Genomic DNA, 17870 nt, shown 5'->3' with positions numbered 1-17870 from the left:
ATGTTGTTTAGGTAGAGCCCATTGTATCAAGAATACATTGCTACTTATTTGTGAGTGTATGCATGATTGATTTGCTTACTCATGCTGTCTACCCAGAGCCTCTATATCAGCATTCATGCCACTGATCTGGGACCAGTGGGTTTTCTCTAACTCTCGCTCCAACTCCTCCTTGTGGGCATTCTTCATTGCTTCAATAGCTACAAACAAACAGCAAGACATAGTGTTTGGCTCATAAGCAACAAGAACAGCAGCAGCAGTTTGCATTGATATATTGTTTTTAATACATTAAAATATCTCAAGGTACTTCGCAGGAGTATTAGCAAATAAAATTTGTCAACAGGTCAGCTAAGGTGATATTAGGGCAGTTGACTAAACATTTGGTCAAATTAGAGTATAATGCAGGAGGAGGAAATGTATAGACTTTGCGATGGAATACTGTGATTAAAATAGGGATTCACAAACCAGAATGGAAGACAACGAATGGAATGTTGAATTTTAAAGCTAAGGGAATAGAATGTAAAGGTAAGGAAGTATTGATGCAACGATTCAAGGCATTGGTGAGATCGCACCTGGAGTATTGTGCGCAGTTTTCATCCTCTTATTTGAAGCAAAAATGTAGTGGCACTGGACGCAGTTCAGAGGAGGTTTACCAGGTTGACCCCAGAGGTGAGGGGTTTGTCATATGAAGAGAGATTGAACAGTTTAGAAGAATGAAGGGAGATCAAATTGAGGTATTCAAGATGATAAAAACGTTGGATAAAATAGATGTGGAGCAGATACTTTCTCTTTTGGGGGCATTTTTGGATGAGAGAACATAGTCTTAGGATAAGAGGTAGCAAACTAAAATCAGAGTTGAGGAGAAACTACTCCCCCCAAAGGGCTAAATCTGTGGAACTTGCTACCCCAAAGTGTGGTGGATGCTGGGATACTGAGTACATTTAAGGAGGAGTTAGACAGATTTTTAATTGGTAATGGGTTGAAGAGTTATGGGAAAGAAGGCAGGAAAATGGGAGTGAGGAGCATATCAGCTATGATCAAATGGCGGAGCAGACCTGAATGGGCTAATTCTGCTCCTGTATCTTATGAACTTAAAAGGAGAGGCATAGATATCTCAGGGGATTTTAACACTGGAAAAGATGACATGGCTATGGAGGGGCAAGGTATTATGGATTTGAAGACAAAGATACAAATTTTAAAACTGAGGTGTTTCTCAACCAGAATCCAGTTAAGTCAGTGTGGTAAATGTTGAACAGCACTTGCAGGAGTTAGGATGCACACTGTTGACTTTTAAATGAACTCATGTTTCTGTAGAGTGGGAGGATGCACAGGAGGCTACAATGGAATATTGAAGTCTAGAGATAACGGGTTTTTCAGCAGTAGATGAGGCAAGTATGGAGTCAGGTAACATTATGGTGGTAGAAACAGCAAATCTCAGTGATGGCGCAAGCATGTATTCAGAAGGTTACCTTGGGGTCATATTCAAAATCAAGTGAGTTACCAATCTAGTTCAGCCTCATTTCATAAGAACGACTATGGAATCAGTGGCTTAGAATGGAGTTTGTGGTGAAGACCAAATACAATGTTCCATGGTATAGCTATATGTTATGAAAAGTTAAGACTTTGGGACCCAACATGTTATTGATTCTAAAGCATAATCCAGGCCCTGATTTGATGAAAATATTGTGCTTTTTAAAACTGTGTTTACCAGCTATAGTTGCAGCAGTTTCCTCAGCCAGTAGGCGATCCTTCTCCTTCTGTAGTTTCTCCAGTTCATGCTGGTGCTGTTTTTGTAGCTCTTCAATCACCTTCTGGTGTGATTCTTCCATTGCTGTGAAACCACGCTCACAGGTTTCCTGCCAGAATGAAAACCATCGTTTTCACATGATACTGAATGGTTGTCTTATTCTCAATTTTGTACCAATAGCAGCAAGTCCTGATAGCTCAGTGGTACATGCACCACTTGGGTGTGTCACATTGAACCATAGGGATCATGGACCATGGAGATCCTATGTTCGCGTCCCAAACCCTACTGAGTTAGATGAACAGAGTCAGAACAATATTGTGGTTGACTTGGCATCAATGCCCTGAGAATTAGGAAGAGAAAACCATCCAAGGTTTGTGTTTAACCACTTAGTGAAAAATGCAATTGTCAGAGAAACAAGTAGTTGGAAGAGGTTGTGATGTGCCCAGAAATAAACAGCTAGTAAATGTGCACTTTGCTTGTACTTGAAAAGTGGATAACTTGGAAGATAGGACAATAATAGTAAGTCTGAATGCTCAGGGATAGAGGATAAAATGCTTAATAAAAATATACAAAATCTTATCATAAGTGGTTTGTGATGCCAAGTTTACAAGCTATTTGGGTCAGAGGGTGACTGGATAATGATAATGGAATCAGAAATAATGGCCAGGTATTCAAGGAGTTACAATCACCGTCGAATTGCCACTCCACTCCCTTTTTTCACTCTGTCCACAGCTCTGTGTTTCTGATCCAATCTTCAGATTTGGTCTTCTCAAGACATGCAGAGCTCCAGAGCAGGAATCAGCATTGGACACCACTCATATCTCCAATTGGTTTTACACTAGTAAATTTCTGGGGAAATAAAGATCCCAAAGGCATTTTGACAGGCTACAAAGAGAGGGTAAGTGGCTGGCAGACTATGGTGACAGGTGAATGGCTAAGTGTGTAGGATAGCAAATCAATGAGGGGGTATGGTAACAAGTGCATGGGTAAGGGAGTAGGTTGGCAGGTGCGTGAGTGTTGAGGGAGTTGGATAACAGGCAGGTGGGTGAATGTGGCAGAGTGGGTTAGCAAGATGTAGTCATTCTGCTAGTGTTCTTTTTGCGAGTTGGGTCACAGTGGGGTATGGGGGCAGGAGGCCTCACTGGATGATGTTGGCTTAGGTTGAAATGGGGAAGTGTCAAGTTGGATGGGAGAGTCAGGGATGAAAATGTGTTGCTGGAAAAGCACAGCAGGTCAGGCAGCATCCAGGGAACAAGAGAATCGACGTTTCGGGCATTCCTGAAGAAGGGCTTATGCCCGAAACGTCGATTCTCTTGTTCCCTGGATGCTGCCTGACCTGCTGTGCTTTTCCAGCAACACATTTTCAGCTCTAATCTCCAGCATCTGCAGACCTCACTTTCTCCTCGGAGAGTCAGGGATGTCAGTTTTACAACTGTCTAGAAATTGGAAAAGGTTTTTACTCTCTCCTTCTGTTCCTGGATACCTATCCAGGTAAATAAGTTGGCAGCCTAGATGTCCGTGATGCTTTCGGTCAGTTGTAGATATTTTTCAGAGGATTCCACAAGCAGGGTAATTACAACAGAGTAGAACAGAATCCCTACAATGCAGAAGCAGGCCATTTGGCACATCAAGTCCACACCAACCTTCTGAACAGCATTTCACCCATTTCCCATGGTTAACTCACCCAGCCTACATATCGCTGGACACTATGGGCAATTTAATGTGGCCAATCCACCTAATCTGCACATCTTTAGACTGAGCGAGGAAACTGGAGCACACAGAGGAAACCACACAGACACAGAAAGAACTTGCAAACTCCACAGAGATAGTCACCCAAGGCTGGAATCGACCTGAGTCCCTGGTGCTGTGAGGCAGCAGTCCTAATCATTGAGCCACGTGCTGCCCCAGATTGCCCATTCAGAAGTTTATACCATCCAAAGATCTAAAGAGGTGGGTTAGTGCTTAAGTAGTATGAAACCTCCAGAAGGGACGAAGTTCAATTAATTATGTTACGTATATTTAAGGGCTCCTATAATATTTTTAACTGTTGAGAGCATGAAAATGTGCCTTTTTACTGACTGCATCGTAACAGATTTATGAACAGATTAGTCACATTCTGTTTACAAAATAAGTTAGAGAGAAACCCCCACACGCTCATTCACTATATTGTGGCATCCTAAGTGCAGTTTAGCAAATGGTGATTCACTAAAATGTTTCTGTTGATGAGGTCTTCTGAATTTGGCCACCTATTTAGGTAGTTCAATTTGAACAAGTTTTCAGAATATAAGTACCAGAAATGCAACTGTCTTATTGTGTCTGACAAACATAGAGCTTAAGCTGCTACTTTAACTGTGTTACTTATAATTTATGCAGAAACCTTTAGTTTGTCCAAGTCTCTTTGGTATTTCTCCCTTAGATCTGCAATGGTTCCCTCTTGGTGCTTCTGCCCCAATTCATCACGCATCATATCCATTTGGGTCTCTAGCGCCTGGATGCGATCATGCAGTACTGTCATAGATTCCAGCTCTGCCTGCTTCTCAACACGTTGTGAGATTCTACCAACCTCCACGGTGTTGCACAAACCATCTGCTTCAACACATTCACTGTTCTGTATCGTGAAGTTCTGGTGACACACAATTTCAGAATTTTCTTTTTGATGTTCCAAAGAATCTTCTAAATCTTGAATGTGCTGCTGATATTGGTTGTGCTTTTCCTCATCATGCATTAGTGAATGCTCTTGTGTGTTATTTTGTAAATTTTCTTCTAATTTCTTCACCGGCTTTCCGTGTTTCTGTTCCCAATTTTGATCGGTCATTCTTTGTTTCATCGTCTCTTCCGTAATGATCAGATTTCTGCTTAATGGCAGCTGGAACTCTGCTTCAATCTGGAGCAGACAATACTTGTATCTTTCTTCTAATTCTTGCAGTTCTTTTTGTTTCAGTTCTAGTTCTGAGACCTGCAGACAGGCCTGCCTCCTGAGGGTCTCATTTTCTTTTTCAAGCCCTGCAAGTGTAAGACTGTATTTATCCCATTCCTTTTTAAGTATCTGTTCATATTTTTCTCGAACAGACACAAGATTTTTTGCATGCTCTTGACACAAAGTGTCTATATTATCACATGAATCTTTATATATTTTGAGCTCCTTCTCATGCTCTGTTCTGATTCTACAGATCACATAAGTAATCTGAGCTTGAATTATAGCTTCTTGCACCAATACAGATGCATAATTATTAATGTTGTGCATATAGACGTAGGAAGACAACACTTCAGATACCTCCTGTAACTTCTGACAAATATTGCTGGGTTTCTCAGATGTTGGAGCATGCAAATCTTCAGATAATTGCCGTAGAACCACAGCTTGTTTTCTTAGTTGTTCAGCTAATTCCTCTCTGACTACTTCTGAAAAATCCCATTCCACTTTATTTTCAGGAAAATGTTTTCTCAACTGTTTATCAACAACATTTAGAGCCAGACTCCGGGCCTCTTCCCTTCTGATTTGCTCTGCGTATGACATAAGCTCTGGCTCTTCCATATTTATTATCTTTCCCTCAGGAACCGTTCCCTCACGTTCCCCCAAAAGTTGTTGCATGACCTTGTTGACCTCATCAGTCTTGGAAGCTATTAGAACCCCTCTCAACATATTGTCCTTGTATGCAATTTCTTGATGAGCATCCTGAATATCATCTTCAAGTTTTCCAACTTGTGCTCTGAAGGTCTCTTGTATCTTTTGCACTGTAAAAGCCAACTCTGCTTTAAGTGATGCATTGTTAGCTGCTCCAGTGACAAACTCGTTAACAAAACCCACATCACTATCTACCTTTTTTCCTTCAGCAGTTTCTTCTGGTTGAATATTCTTCCTCAACTTCTCAACTTCTATCCAGAATTCTCCTTCTGAAATGGCTTTTCTCAACAAGATTTCTGCGAAGTCTGCAGGACTGCTTGGTTCCCTGACCATATCTGAAGCAGGAGAATCTGATGTCAAAATCTCAGCTTCTTTACTTAGACTTTCTAAGCTCCATACAATGTCACTATCTTTATTAAGCAAAGCTTGTGACATTTCCTCGAGAATTTGAGCTTCAAAGACTAATTTATCAGCAAAACGTTTCAGTTTGTTTTCACCTGAAATCTTACGTAGCTGAGAGTGTTCCTTCTCCCTCATTAACAGAAACTGTTCCTCAAGTGGAACAGTCCTGTTAGCTGAGTTACAGCATACCTGGTCTTCAGTTTCTTGAAGCTCTTCGAGCTGCTTTTGGAGGAATGTTTCCGCTTGCTCCAAGTAATGTGAAGCATCAGCCAAAATGCTTTTCATTTCTAATAAGCTATAAAAGTGACCTTTGTTTGAGTCTGTCTTATTTCCAAGGAAACACCAGATATTTTGCTTGCATGTATCTATCAAAGAACAGACTTGGTCATGCTTTAGATTCATCAACCGTAATTGGCTGCTGATATCTTGGATTAATTTCCATCTCCGTGCTTTTTCCACCTGAAGCTGCATTATCAGTGGGTCAGTTTTAGAAACATTGTCTGGGAGTTTCACTTCAGTTGTTACCAACTTAGAGTGTTCTGCGCTTCTACTTTGCCACTCTGCCAACTTCAAATTTATATTCTCTTTTACTTCAGAAGCATAAAATTTGTTTTCAAGTGAATGAACAATAGAATTATGCAATTGTACTTCATCTTCTGCAGGTTCACCATATGCTAGTGCATCTGGTGGGATGTTTTCTTTAGAACAGCACCCAGCCAAAGTGACATTGGAAGTACTGTTCACCCACAATTTTTCTGTTCTGTCTTCTGGACTGTATCTTTGGCAGTGTATACTGGAGAACCTAATTCTTTGCCTATTGGGACAACTATAAGGCGCTGGCTTGAACATGACATTTTCTGAAACTGAAGACTTTGTTTCCCTGGCCTGAAAATCTGAAGAATTCAGTTGAGATTTTAATTCTTCTATTGTCTTCATAAACTCTTTATATTGTTGAAGTCGAATATTTTCAGAAACTTTAAGTTCCTCTTTAAGTTTGTTATTTTCAAGCTCAAGCTCTTCATTTCCAAGTTGTAATGTATTTAATTGTTGTTCTAGTTCAATAATATCACATCTGGCAGTGTTTAGTTTGAACTGAAAGTCTTCTCCATCATCCACACTATTTGTGTTGGAACTAGCAGAGTGGAATTTCTGCAAAGCTGCCTCTTTGGCCTGCAATTTCTTCTCTGCTTCCTCCAGGCTACTCCCCAGTGCAGTCAGTTTAACCAGGGCTTCATTAAGCTTTCTGTCCTTCGTGGCAATGAGGTTTTTCTGTACCTCTCTGGCCTCTTCCAGTTCTGTACTTTTCTCTTCCAACATTCTCTGAGTTTGCTGATACACACCAGATAACTTTTCGTATGAGTTTTCCAGACTCTGAAATTCAGTGTGCTGATTCTGTAACTTGGCATTCTCGGCATCTGCCAACATCAACTGATTAACCAGCTCCTCACATCTACACGTCAGTTTTTCTCTTTCATTTCTGACTTCTTTAAGACATTGTGACAAAGTCTGAATTGTTATTTCCTTCTCCTCCAATTGGCGCATTATCAGGTACTTCTCTGTTGTACCTGCTGTCATGTCTATCTCTGGATATTCCACCAGTTGTATATCCTTAGGCTGCACACATTTTTCTTCTGTATCAATCACCTTTTGGTTTTGGATTTCTTCCTTCTCATAAGTTTGTTTTAAGTTTGAATAGGGTTTTTGGAGCCTTTCCTGTTCCCTGGCACAGAACTCGCTGATGTCACACATTCCATTTTGGAAACCTCTTTGCAAGGTTTGTTGTTTCACCAATTCCTTGGGAGACTGAATTCCCCTGAAATTTTCTGCAACATATGGTCTGCCCTCACTATCCGTTAATTGCACTCTCATTGTTTTCTCTTTCTGTTTCCATTCCTTCCACTGCTCTTGGATCAACTGGTTTTCAGTCAGTAGTTCCTCCTTTTGTTTGGTCATTGCTTGCTCATTATCTGCCCCTTCAGACACTGTGGAACTTAACTGTTCCTGCAACTTCAGTATTTCCATCACCTGTTTGCGAATTATATCATTTGCTTCCTTATTGCTCTGTTTTAAAGTTTGCAGTTGCTGATTGCTCAGTGCTTGATGTTGGTATTGAGCTATGAGCTCATTTTGGAGGTCTTGGTTTAGTTTTTGGAGTCTTTGCCGTGCTGAAGGCGATGAGGATATTCTCTTAGACTTTAAAAGATGATGAGACATTAGTTAGTAACACTCTTTGCTCCGGATACTGAGTGTCACACCTCTGGCCACACTGGATCAGGAAAGGTATTGCCCATGTCATGTTGTAGGTTAGTCCACAGTGTTCCTTTCCCATATTACATACTTTACCACACTTTTCTGCCAGTATTTGATAATAAATTCCTTAATAATTGGAATAATTGGAAGCAGAGTGAGGGACAAATATTCTGATTTCTGAACATTCAAATTGATACAAACCAATTGCAAGGAATTTGAAATGCAGAGAATGTGGAAACAATAAGAGTCAAAGAGACATGCAGAACTCTCCTAGTACCAAAGCCATGCGACATTAAAGGATCGGAGGAAAAGAAGCAGACATGTATAGCTCAATATTATTTGGCATTTCAGCTACTTAGTCCTGATAGCAAAGGCCAGAGATGCGATTCTCAGTAACCCCAAAAGTTAGTTTGTGTGCCACCAACATGCAATTAGATCATTAAGCACAAAATAGACTAGATATATATTAGTAAGAATTTACAGTACTGGAGAGGTGAGCTGCTTGTGTGGCACATGTGTACATTTATACTTATACAAATGTAGAAACTTTTGTTAATATGCTATTCTTAACAGTAAATCAAGTGTCGTGGCTGATTATTTAATATATAGGAATGCAACAGCAGTTAACAGAAGTTTGACATGTTAACAAGCTCAAAATGACAGATAACAATCCGGATCAATGCAGCATAATAGCTATTGTTTGCTCACCTGCAGTACATAACCATCCCGCGCATTGTGTTCCCTTTCCAGAGCGGCCCTGAGCTGCGCCTGCAACTCCTTGTTTTGTTCATGCAGCCTGAAGACTGCCTGGTGAGTTTGTTCCAACTGTGGAGGCAAAAAGCATAACTAAAGCTAACAGTTTTAGCTTTTGAATAGGGGAGATGGTGATTGAAAAAAAGAATAACTAAGAAATTACAGATCTTTGTAAGACACTAGATTCTTATAGCAGATAAATAATTGGGGAAGGAATTGTAGCTGTTGATTGAGAAGATAGATGAAACTAACAAAGTCACAATATCAAGAAGCTAACAAAGAAAATATTTTCTGAGGAAAGGAAACTAGCTGGAACAGGATTTCAGCACTGGGACAGAACAGGACATTTTTTTTCTCTTGTTCATGGGATGCAAATGACAGTGGCTGGGCCAGTTTTTATTCCTCATACCAAATTTTCATGAAGTCAACACATAGCTGTTGCTCAGGGGTCACACCAGTAAGGATGGCAAATTTCCCTCCCAAAAGGACGTTAGTTAACCAAACAGATTTTTAACCACAATGATGGCAATTACATGGTCACTGTTAAGCCGATTGTTTATACTGAATTTTTCATGAATTCAGACTTCACTGTCTACCATGGTAGGATTCAAACCTACATCTGTAGAACATTAGCCTGGAGCTCTGAATTACTAGTCTAGTAACACTGCCACTTTAGCATCACCTCCCCTGAATTTAAAGACCAAAGAGTGAAGTTTTTGCAATAGTGACTGTTGCTCTACAGTTTACTGAAATCTTCTCAAAGCAAGACGCAGTTGGAGCCTAGCAGATTGACTAATGTGTGTTTCGTCTGAATTGGGATTTCAGCATTAAAGGGTTAGGGTTAGTTTGAAACTATGGTCAATTACTTGATTTTGAGTCCTTTTGAATTCAATTTATCATAGAGTGTGGAAACCAGTGTTTTGCAGAATGTAGTCACAGGAGTTCTGTACTATATGGGAAGAGGAAGTTTCTAGAACACACACAACAGTAGACAGTCACCCAGCAGATAGAAAGGAACAATTGTTAGAAAGGAAGGAGAGTGGGTCACCTTCTATTGAGGGGGAAGGAGAAACAAGTTGTCAGTGCCCTGGGTGACTGATACATCAAAAAAATACATACAGATCGATACATATAACACTAAGCAAATAAGTCATAAAAAATACAATGGCACCACAGATCAGGTGGTTAACCAAAAAGTGAGGAAGGGTAGTTAAAAGAAGGATAAGTGATAATGAGAGACTCATGAAAGGACTGGGCATTCATTCATCGTCGTTTACATAAATGATTTGGATGTGAACATAGGAAGTACGGTTAGTAAGTTTACAGATGACACCAAAATTTGAGGTATAGTGGACAGCAATGAAAGTTACCTCAGAGTACAATGGGAATTTGATCAGATGGGTCATTGGGCCTAGGAGTGGATAGAATTTAAGTTAGATAAATGTGAGGTGCTGTATTTTGGAAAGGCAAATCAGAGCAGACTTATACACTTAATGGTAAGGTCCTCAAGAATGTTGCTGAACAGAGACCTTGGAGTGCAGGTTCATACTTCCTTGAAAGTGGAGTCACAAGTAGATAGGATAGTGAAGGCGGCATTTGGTATGCTTGCCTTTACTGGTGAGTACAGGTGTTGGGAGGTCAAGTTACAGCTGTACAGAACATTAGTTAGGCCACTTTTTGAATGCTGTGTGCATTTCTGGTCTCCCTGCTATAGGAAGGATGTTGTGAAACTTGAAAGAGTTCAGAAAAATTGATAAAAATGTTGCCAGGGTTGGAGGGTTTGAGCTGTAGGGAGAGGTTGAGTAGACTGGGGCTATATTCCCTGGAATGTTGGAGATTGAGGGTGACCTCAGAGAGGTTTATAAAATCATGGAGGGCATGGATAGGGTAAAAAGACAAGGTCGTTTCCCCAAATGGGGGAGTCCAAAACTATAGGACATAAGTTTAAGGTGACAGGGCAAAGATTTAAAACGGACCTAAAGGACAACGTTTTCACACAGAGGGTGGTGTGCATGTGGAATGAGCTGCCAGAGGAAGTCATGGAAGCAGGTTTAATTACAACATTTAAAAGGCATCTGAATGGGTATACGAATAAGAAGGGTTTAGAGAGATATGGGCCAAATGCTGGCAAGTTGGTCTGAAGGGTGTGCTGTATATTTTTACGACTCTATGTAACTATAAATATAATTTTCAAATGCAGAGATGCTTTCCAGATTCTTTACAAGAACGTTATTCAATGAGTGTATTAATTAGAAATGGATAGGTCATGAAAGCTGTCGTTGATTAACATAGGAAAGATTAGGACTCAAGCCCTCCAGTTCTATGGTGCAGAAATTAGATCAAGAAGCAGGATATCACAATATTTTAACTTCAGCAATATTAGCAGTGACCTCGTACAAATACAGCCAAATTATGGAGACAAATTTATGGCTAGAAAAGTGGTGTTGGAGAAAGGACTGGGATTCTTGGGGCAATGGGGCATAACTGAGCATATCGGCTCATATCTGAGCAGCTCATATCTGTAAAGAATTAAGACCAATATGGGAAGTTAATGAGAAGTGTGAAGAGAACAGGAGGACAGGCAAGGCAAGGGAGTACATGATGAATGGTAGGATACTGGATAGTAGAAAGGATCAGTGAGACCTTGCGCATATCCACAGATCCTTGAAGGCAACAGGATAGGAGATTAGATGATTAAGAAGCATATGGAATATTTATGTTTATTGGTCAAGACATAGAATACAAGAGCTGGGAGGTTATAATGGAGCTGAATTATTGTACTCTAGCTATGGCCAAACCAATGTGCAATTCTAGTCACCAGACTGTTGTTCGAGAGAGAATGCTGAGGTCATTCACCAGGATGTTGTCTAGGGGCTGGAGCATTTCAGCGATGAAAAGAGACTCATACACTAGACAGCACAGAAGGTTGCAGGGGGACCAGAATGAAGTCAAAATTATAAAGGACATTTATAGAGTCAGTAGGATAAAAACATTTCCTCTGATTAGAGGGGTCAGTTACCATGGACATAAATTCAAGGCAAGGGACAGAGAATTTAGAGGGGATTTAAGGATAATTTTCTTCACCCAGAGAGTGAGGAACATCTGTAACTCAGTACCTGAAACAGTGGTAAAGATGGGAAGAATCATTACAACACTTTAGTAGTATTTAGATGAACACTTGAAATACCACAGCATATAAGACCAGTGACCAAATGCTGGGAAGTGGAAATAGTGTAGATAGGTACTTGATGTTTGGCACAGATGTGATGGGCTGAAGGGCCTCTTTCCTTGCTATAATATTGTATGACTATTTTTTTTAAAAAAGTGTTTGGATAAAGGGGCCATTGCCAGGATGGCAATCTGTAATTGGTGGAGAGCCATCAGAATCAGTACAAGAGCCACTATTATTTGCATCTTATGACCTGGATGATGGAAGTAAATGTACTACAGCTAAGTTTGCAGATGACACAAAAATAGGTAGGAAGGTGAGCCGTGACAATGACACAAAGAGATAAAGACAGTTTAAATGAAGTTTTTTATTCACTTGTAGGACTTGGGTATCACAGTTAGCCAGCAATTAATGCCTATCCCTATTTTCTCTTGAGAAGGTGGTGGTGAGCTGCCTTCCTGAACCGCTGCGTTCACATGCTATAGGTTCAATGCCCTTAGAGAGGGATTTCCAGGATTCTGACCCAGCAACTGTGAAGGAATGGTGAAATATTTCTAAGTCAGGAGGGTGAGTGTCTTGGAGGGGTACTATATGCTGGTTGCGTTCCCATGTATCTGCTGCCTTTGTCCTTCTAGATGCAAGCGGTGATGGCTTGGACAAAGCTAAGTAACTTTGGTGAAATTCTGTATTGCATCTTATAGATTGTACACATAGCTGCTACTAAGCCTTAGTGGTGTAGGGAGTGGAGGTGGTGCCAATCAAGGGAGCTGTTTTTTTCCTGGATGGTGTGTAGCTTCTTGAATGCTATTGGTGCTGAACCATCCAGGCAAGTGGAGAACATTGCATCACTCTCCTGACTTGTGCCTTTATAGGTGGAGGACAGATTTGGAGAGTCAGGAAGTGAGTTATTTGCCACAGTATTCCTAGCCTCTGACCTGCTGTTATTGCTACTGTGTTTATGTGGTGAGTTCAGTTGAGCTTCTAGTCATTGGTATCCCAAGGATGTTGATAGTTGAGGATTCGGTGATGGTAATACCACTGAATGTCAAAGAATGGTAGTTAGTTTGTCTCTTATTAGAGATGGTCATTGCTTGGCATTGTGTTGCACAAATATTACTTGCAAAGATTAGAACAAACAGTCTTACCGCAAATTCAACCCAAACTCTGGGTCAGATATGTAGATGACACCTTTGTAATCATTAAAAACACAGAAATAGAGAACACACACCGGATCATCAACACCACACTCACAGGAATCTGATTTACTAGAGAGGAAGAAAAGGACAACCAACTCCCATTCCTAGACGTGATGGTACAGAGAACACCTAACGGAGAATTCACCACAAAAGTATACAGGAAAGCCACACACACAGACCAAGTCCTGAACTACGAAAGCAACCACTCCAACACACACAAAAGAAGTTGCATCAAGACACTATTCAAAAGGGGCACAACACACTGCAGTACACTAGAACTGCAAAAAGAGGAAGAAGAACACCTATACAATGTATTCGCCAAAAACGGATACCCGCGCAATTTCATCAACAGTTGCCTAAGGGAAAGACAACAGAACGAGGACATGCCACAACCCAAAGGACTAGCCACACTACCATACATCAAGAGCATTTCCGAACTGACAGCCAGACTACTGCGACCACCAGGACTCATAACAGCACACAAACCAAGCCACTCTCAGACAACAACTCACCAGAACGAAGGACCCGATACCCAGCATGAGCAAAATCAATGTAGTGTACAAAATCCCATGCAAGGACTGCACAAAACACGACATAGGACAAACAAGAAGACAGCTAACGATCCGCATCCATGAACACCAACTAGCCACGAAACGACATGACCAGCTATCCTTAGTAGCCACACACGCAGATGATAAGCAACATGAATTCGACTGGGACAACACTAGTATTATAGGACAAGCCAAACAGAGAACAGCCAGAGAATTCCTAGAGACATGGCACTCATCCACAGATTCAATCAATAAGCACATCGACCTGGACCCAATATACCGGCCACTGCAACGGACAGCTGGAACTGACAACTGGAAGCGGCAGATTCAAACCACTACAAATGCTGGAGGAAAGATCACAGAAGTGCTTCACAGGAGGCTCCAAGCACTGAGGATGTCACCTAGACAGGGGACGAAACGTCTGCAACACAAATTCCCAGCTCGGCGAACAGAACCACAACAATTACTTGCCACTTGTCAGCCAAGCCTAGATATTGTTCAAGTCTTGGTGCATTTGAACATGGATGGCTTCAGTATCTGAGGAGTCACAAATAGTGCTGAACATTATGCATATGCCAGCAAACATCCCCACTTCTGACCTTATAATTGAAGGAAGGTCCTTGGTTAAACAGCTGAAGATATTTAGGCCTAAGGCACTACCCTGAGCAACTCCTGCAGAGATGTCTGTGCTGAGAAAGGCAAGGACTAATTAGGGATAATCAACATGGTTTTGTGCGTGGGAAATCATGTCTCACAAACTTGATTGAGTTTTTTGAAGAAGTAACAAAGAAGACTGATGAGGGCAGAGCAGTAGATGTGATCTATATGGATTTCAGTAAGGCGTTCAACAAGGTTCCCCATGGGAGACTGATTAGCAAGGTTAGATCTCATGGAATACAGGGAGAACTAGCCATTTGGATACAGAACTGGCTCAAAGGTAGAAGGCGGAGGGTTGGTTTTCAGACTGGAGGCCTGTGACCAGTGGAGTGCCACAAGGATCGGGCTAGGTCCTCTACTTTTTGTCATTTACATAAATGATTTGGATGCGAGCATAACAGGTACAGTTAGTAAGTTTGCAGATGACACCAAAATTGGAGCTGTAGTGAACAGCGAAGAGGGTTACCTCAGATTACAACAGGATCTGGACCAGATGGGCCAATGGGTTGAGAAGTGGCAGATGGAGTTTAATTCAGATAAATGCGAAGTGTTGCATTTTGGGAAATCAAATCTTAGCAGGACTTATACACTTTATAGTTAGGTCCTAGGGAGTGTTGCTGAAAAAAGAGACCTTGGAGTGCAGGTTCATAGCTCCTTGAAAGTGGAGTCGCAGGTAGATAGGATGGTGTCCTATCCTTTCCTTTATTGGTCAGAGTATTGAGTACAGGAGTTGGGAGGTCATGTTGCGGCTGTACAGGACATTGGTTAGGCCACTGTTGGAATATTGCGTGCAATTCTGGTCTCCTTCCTATCGGAAAAATGTTGTAAAACTTGAAAGGGTTCAAAAAATATTTTTACAAGAATGTTGCCAGGGTTGGAGGATCTGAGCTACAGGGAGAGGCTGAACAGGCTGGGACTGTTTTCCCTGGAGCGTTGGAGGCTGAGGGGTGACCTTATAGAGGTTTACAAAATTATGAGGGGCATAGATAGGATAAACAGACAAAGTCTTTTCCCTGGGGTCGGGGAGTCCAGAATTAGAGGGCATAGGTTTGGGTGAGAGGGAAAAGATATAAAAGAGACCTAAGGGGCAACTTTTTCATGCAGAGGGTGGTACGTGTATGGAATGAGCTGCCAGAGGATGTGGTGGAGGCTGGTACAATTGCAACATTTAAGAGGCATTTGGATGGGTATATGAATAGGAAGGGCTTGGAGGGATATGGGCCGGGTGCTGGCAGGTGGGACTAGATTGGGTTGGGATATCTGGTCGGCATGGACAGGTTGGACCGAAGGGTCTGTTTCCATGCTGTACATCTCTATGATTCTATGACCTCCAACAACCATAACCATCTTCCTATATGCCAGGTATGAGTCTAAACAGTGGAGAGTTTGCCCCCTGATTCCCATTTATTCCAATTTTGCTCGGACTCCTTGATGCCACAGTTGATCAACTGTGGCCTTGATATCAAGGGCTGTCCCTCTCGCCTCACCTCTGGAATTCAGCTCTTTTGTCTATGTCTGAACCAAGGCTGTAATAAGGTCAGGAGCTGAGTGTCCCTCATGGAACCCATACTGGGCGTCATTGAGTAGGTTATTGCTAAGCAAGTACTGTTTGATTGCACTATTTATTATATCTTCCATCAATTTGCTGATGAATGGGCAAAACCTTATCAGATGGAATGTAATGTGGGATACTGAGATTATGCACTTTGGCAGGAAGAAGAGCTGAATATTATTCAAATGGGAAAAGACTGCAGAAAGCTGCAGTACAGGAGGAGATTTGGGATTTTCTGTGCATGAATAATGTGATGGCACTGTGTCTTTAAAAGGGATTTATTCTGTGCTGGTCCTCTTGCAGAGACAGGACGCCAATGGTACCAGAATATCTGCTTCAGAAGCAGTGGTTAAAAAGCTGTGTGGTCACTGTGTTTTTTTTTTAAAGAAGCATGATTGGGTGGAGAAAAGCTGACACAGTCCCAGGGCTTTAGTTGTGCTTTCAATTGGAGTTGGAGATTAAAGCTGCTAGATGCAGCTGTCTTTTTGCTGTAGCTAAAAATCTGTGTTCTTCCTCTGCTGTTAGATTGTTTATTTCGGTGTTCCTTTCTCCTGGACTAGAGATTGCACGAGAGAAAATCTGCTTTGCTGAATTTGCCTTTGCTAAGGGTGTGTTTATGGGAACAGTTAATGATTAGTAGTTAAATAATATATTTTGAAAGAATTTTAGTTATGCCAATTTTTCTTTTGTTTGTATTTTAACTGTGGTGTAAGAATAAAGTGTGTTTTACTAAAAACCTAGTAGTTTGACAAATCAAATCACATCTGGAACACAACGCCCTGCACTTGCCTTTAAATGAGATAAAAGTCGGAATCTAAGCTACGTCCCCAAAACATTTTGAGGCGATTTGGCCTGGTCCATAACAATAACAAAATGTTGCCGGCTAAGTTCAGCAGGTAATAGGGAAGGCAAATAGAATTTTGACCTCTAATTCAAAGGGCATGTCATATCAAAATCAGGTCTTGCTAAAACTATACATGTCACTTATCAAACTTCATCACAGCTGGAATAGTGAGAATAGTTTTGGTCCCCTTAACCAAGGAAAGATACTCTGACATTTGAGGCAGTCCTGAAAAGTTTCACGAAACTGATTCCAGGTATGGAGAAACTATGTTATGAGGACAGTTTTAGCAGATTGGCCTTACATTCATTGAAATTTAGAACAGTGAGAGAAGACCCTATTGAGACTACAAGATTCTTAATGTAACTTACTGGGTAGATGCTGACAGGTTGTATTATTAAGAATATTTGAAGCTGAGATAGAATTTTAATCAGTAATGAACACAAAGGTTATATTGATAAGGCAGGAAAGTGGAAATGAAGATTATCAGATCAACCATGATCTCATATGTAGACTCAATGTGCCGAATTTCTGCTTCTACGTCTAAAAGTCTTGCCATCAAGAAAGACAGAAAAAAACATATAGGACTAAAAGGAAGGTGTAGCTAGTAGTGCTGCACCTGGGTCTGTGTATGGACTGTACTTACTCAATTCAAATATAAACTGTACAAGCTTAGAAATTGAGGAAATATGAAAAATTGTTGAAAATGCTTGTAATATGTTAAATTGTGACAAAGATTGTGAAAGATTATGTAACAAAATGTAGAAAATGTGAAATAATATATTTTAGGTCTCCAAGTAGACAAAGGAAGTGGACCTTAAATGGTAATATTTTAAATAGAATTGGGGAACCCTCGTTGTGTAGGCACACAAGACATTAATGAAGTAGTAGGTGCAGACAGGTCAATTAAATAAGAGTCCTTAATTTCTACAAACACAGAAAATATTAAAGTAAACAAGAAAGGTTAAACTTTCACAAAATCCTTAATTAGGCAATTAGATTACTAGATGTACAATTTTTGTTATTGTACAGGAATGTAAAAGCAATGAAAGTATAGTATAGATTCAGTCAGGTGTTACAAGCGATGAAAGAGCTAGTTTATAAAGACAGGCTTGTCAGTTAGGCCTGAGAAC

General features: G+C 40.8%; 1 protein-coding gene across 5 annotated transcripts in view; it reads right to left on the bottom strand.

The window, feature by feature from the left end:
• The window catches only part of LOC122560748 (uncharacterized), a 199647-nt gene that overhangs the window by 17707 nt on the left and 164070 nt on the right, over positions 1-17870 (bottom strand). For all 5 annotated transcript variants that reach the window (XM_043711765.2, XM_043711767.2, XM_043711771.2 and 2 more), the window contains 4 exons: positions 8727-8843; positions 4122-7961; positions 1706-1853; positions 80-197 (listed from right to left, as the gene is read on the bottom strand). In XM_043711765.2, coding sequence (XP_043567700.2) covers positions 80-197; positions 1706-1853; positions 4122-7961; positions 8727-8843 — 4223 coding nt within the window. The remainder of the gene's footprint in view (positions 1-79; positions 198-1705; positions 1854-4121; positions 7962-8726; positions 8844-17870) is intronic.

Source organism: Chiloscyllium plagiosum, unplaced genomic scaffold, assembly GCF_037043375.1.
Source record: "Chiloscyllium plagiosum isolate Xiang-an unplaced genomic scaffold, Cpla_swu_hap1 HiC_scaffold_20, whole genome shotgun sequence".
Lineage (NCBI taxonomy): Eukaryota > Metazoa > Chordata > Chondrichthyes > Orectolobiformes > Hemiscylliidae > Chiloscyllium > Chiloscyllium plagiosum.
The sequence above is the reverse complement of the archived record's forward strand: the minus strand, read 5'-3'. Positions and strand labels throughout refer to the sequence as shown.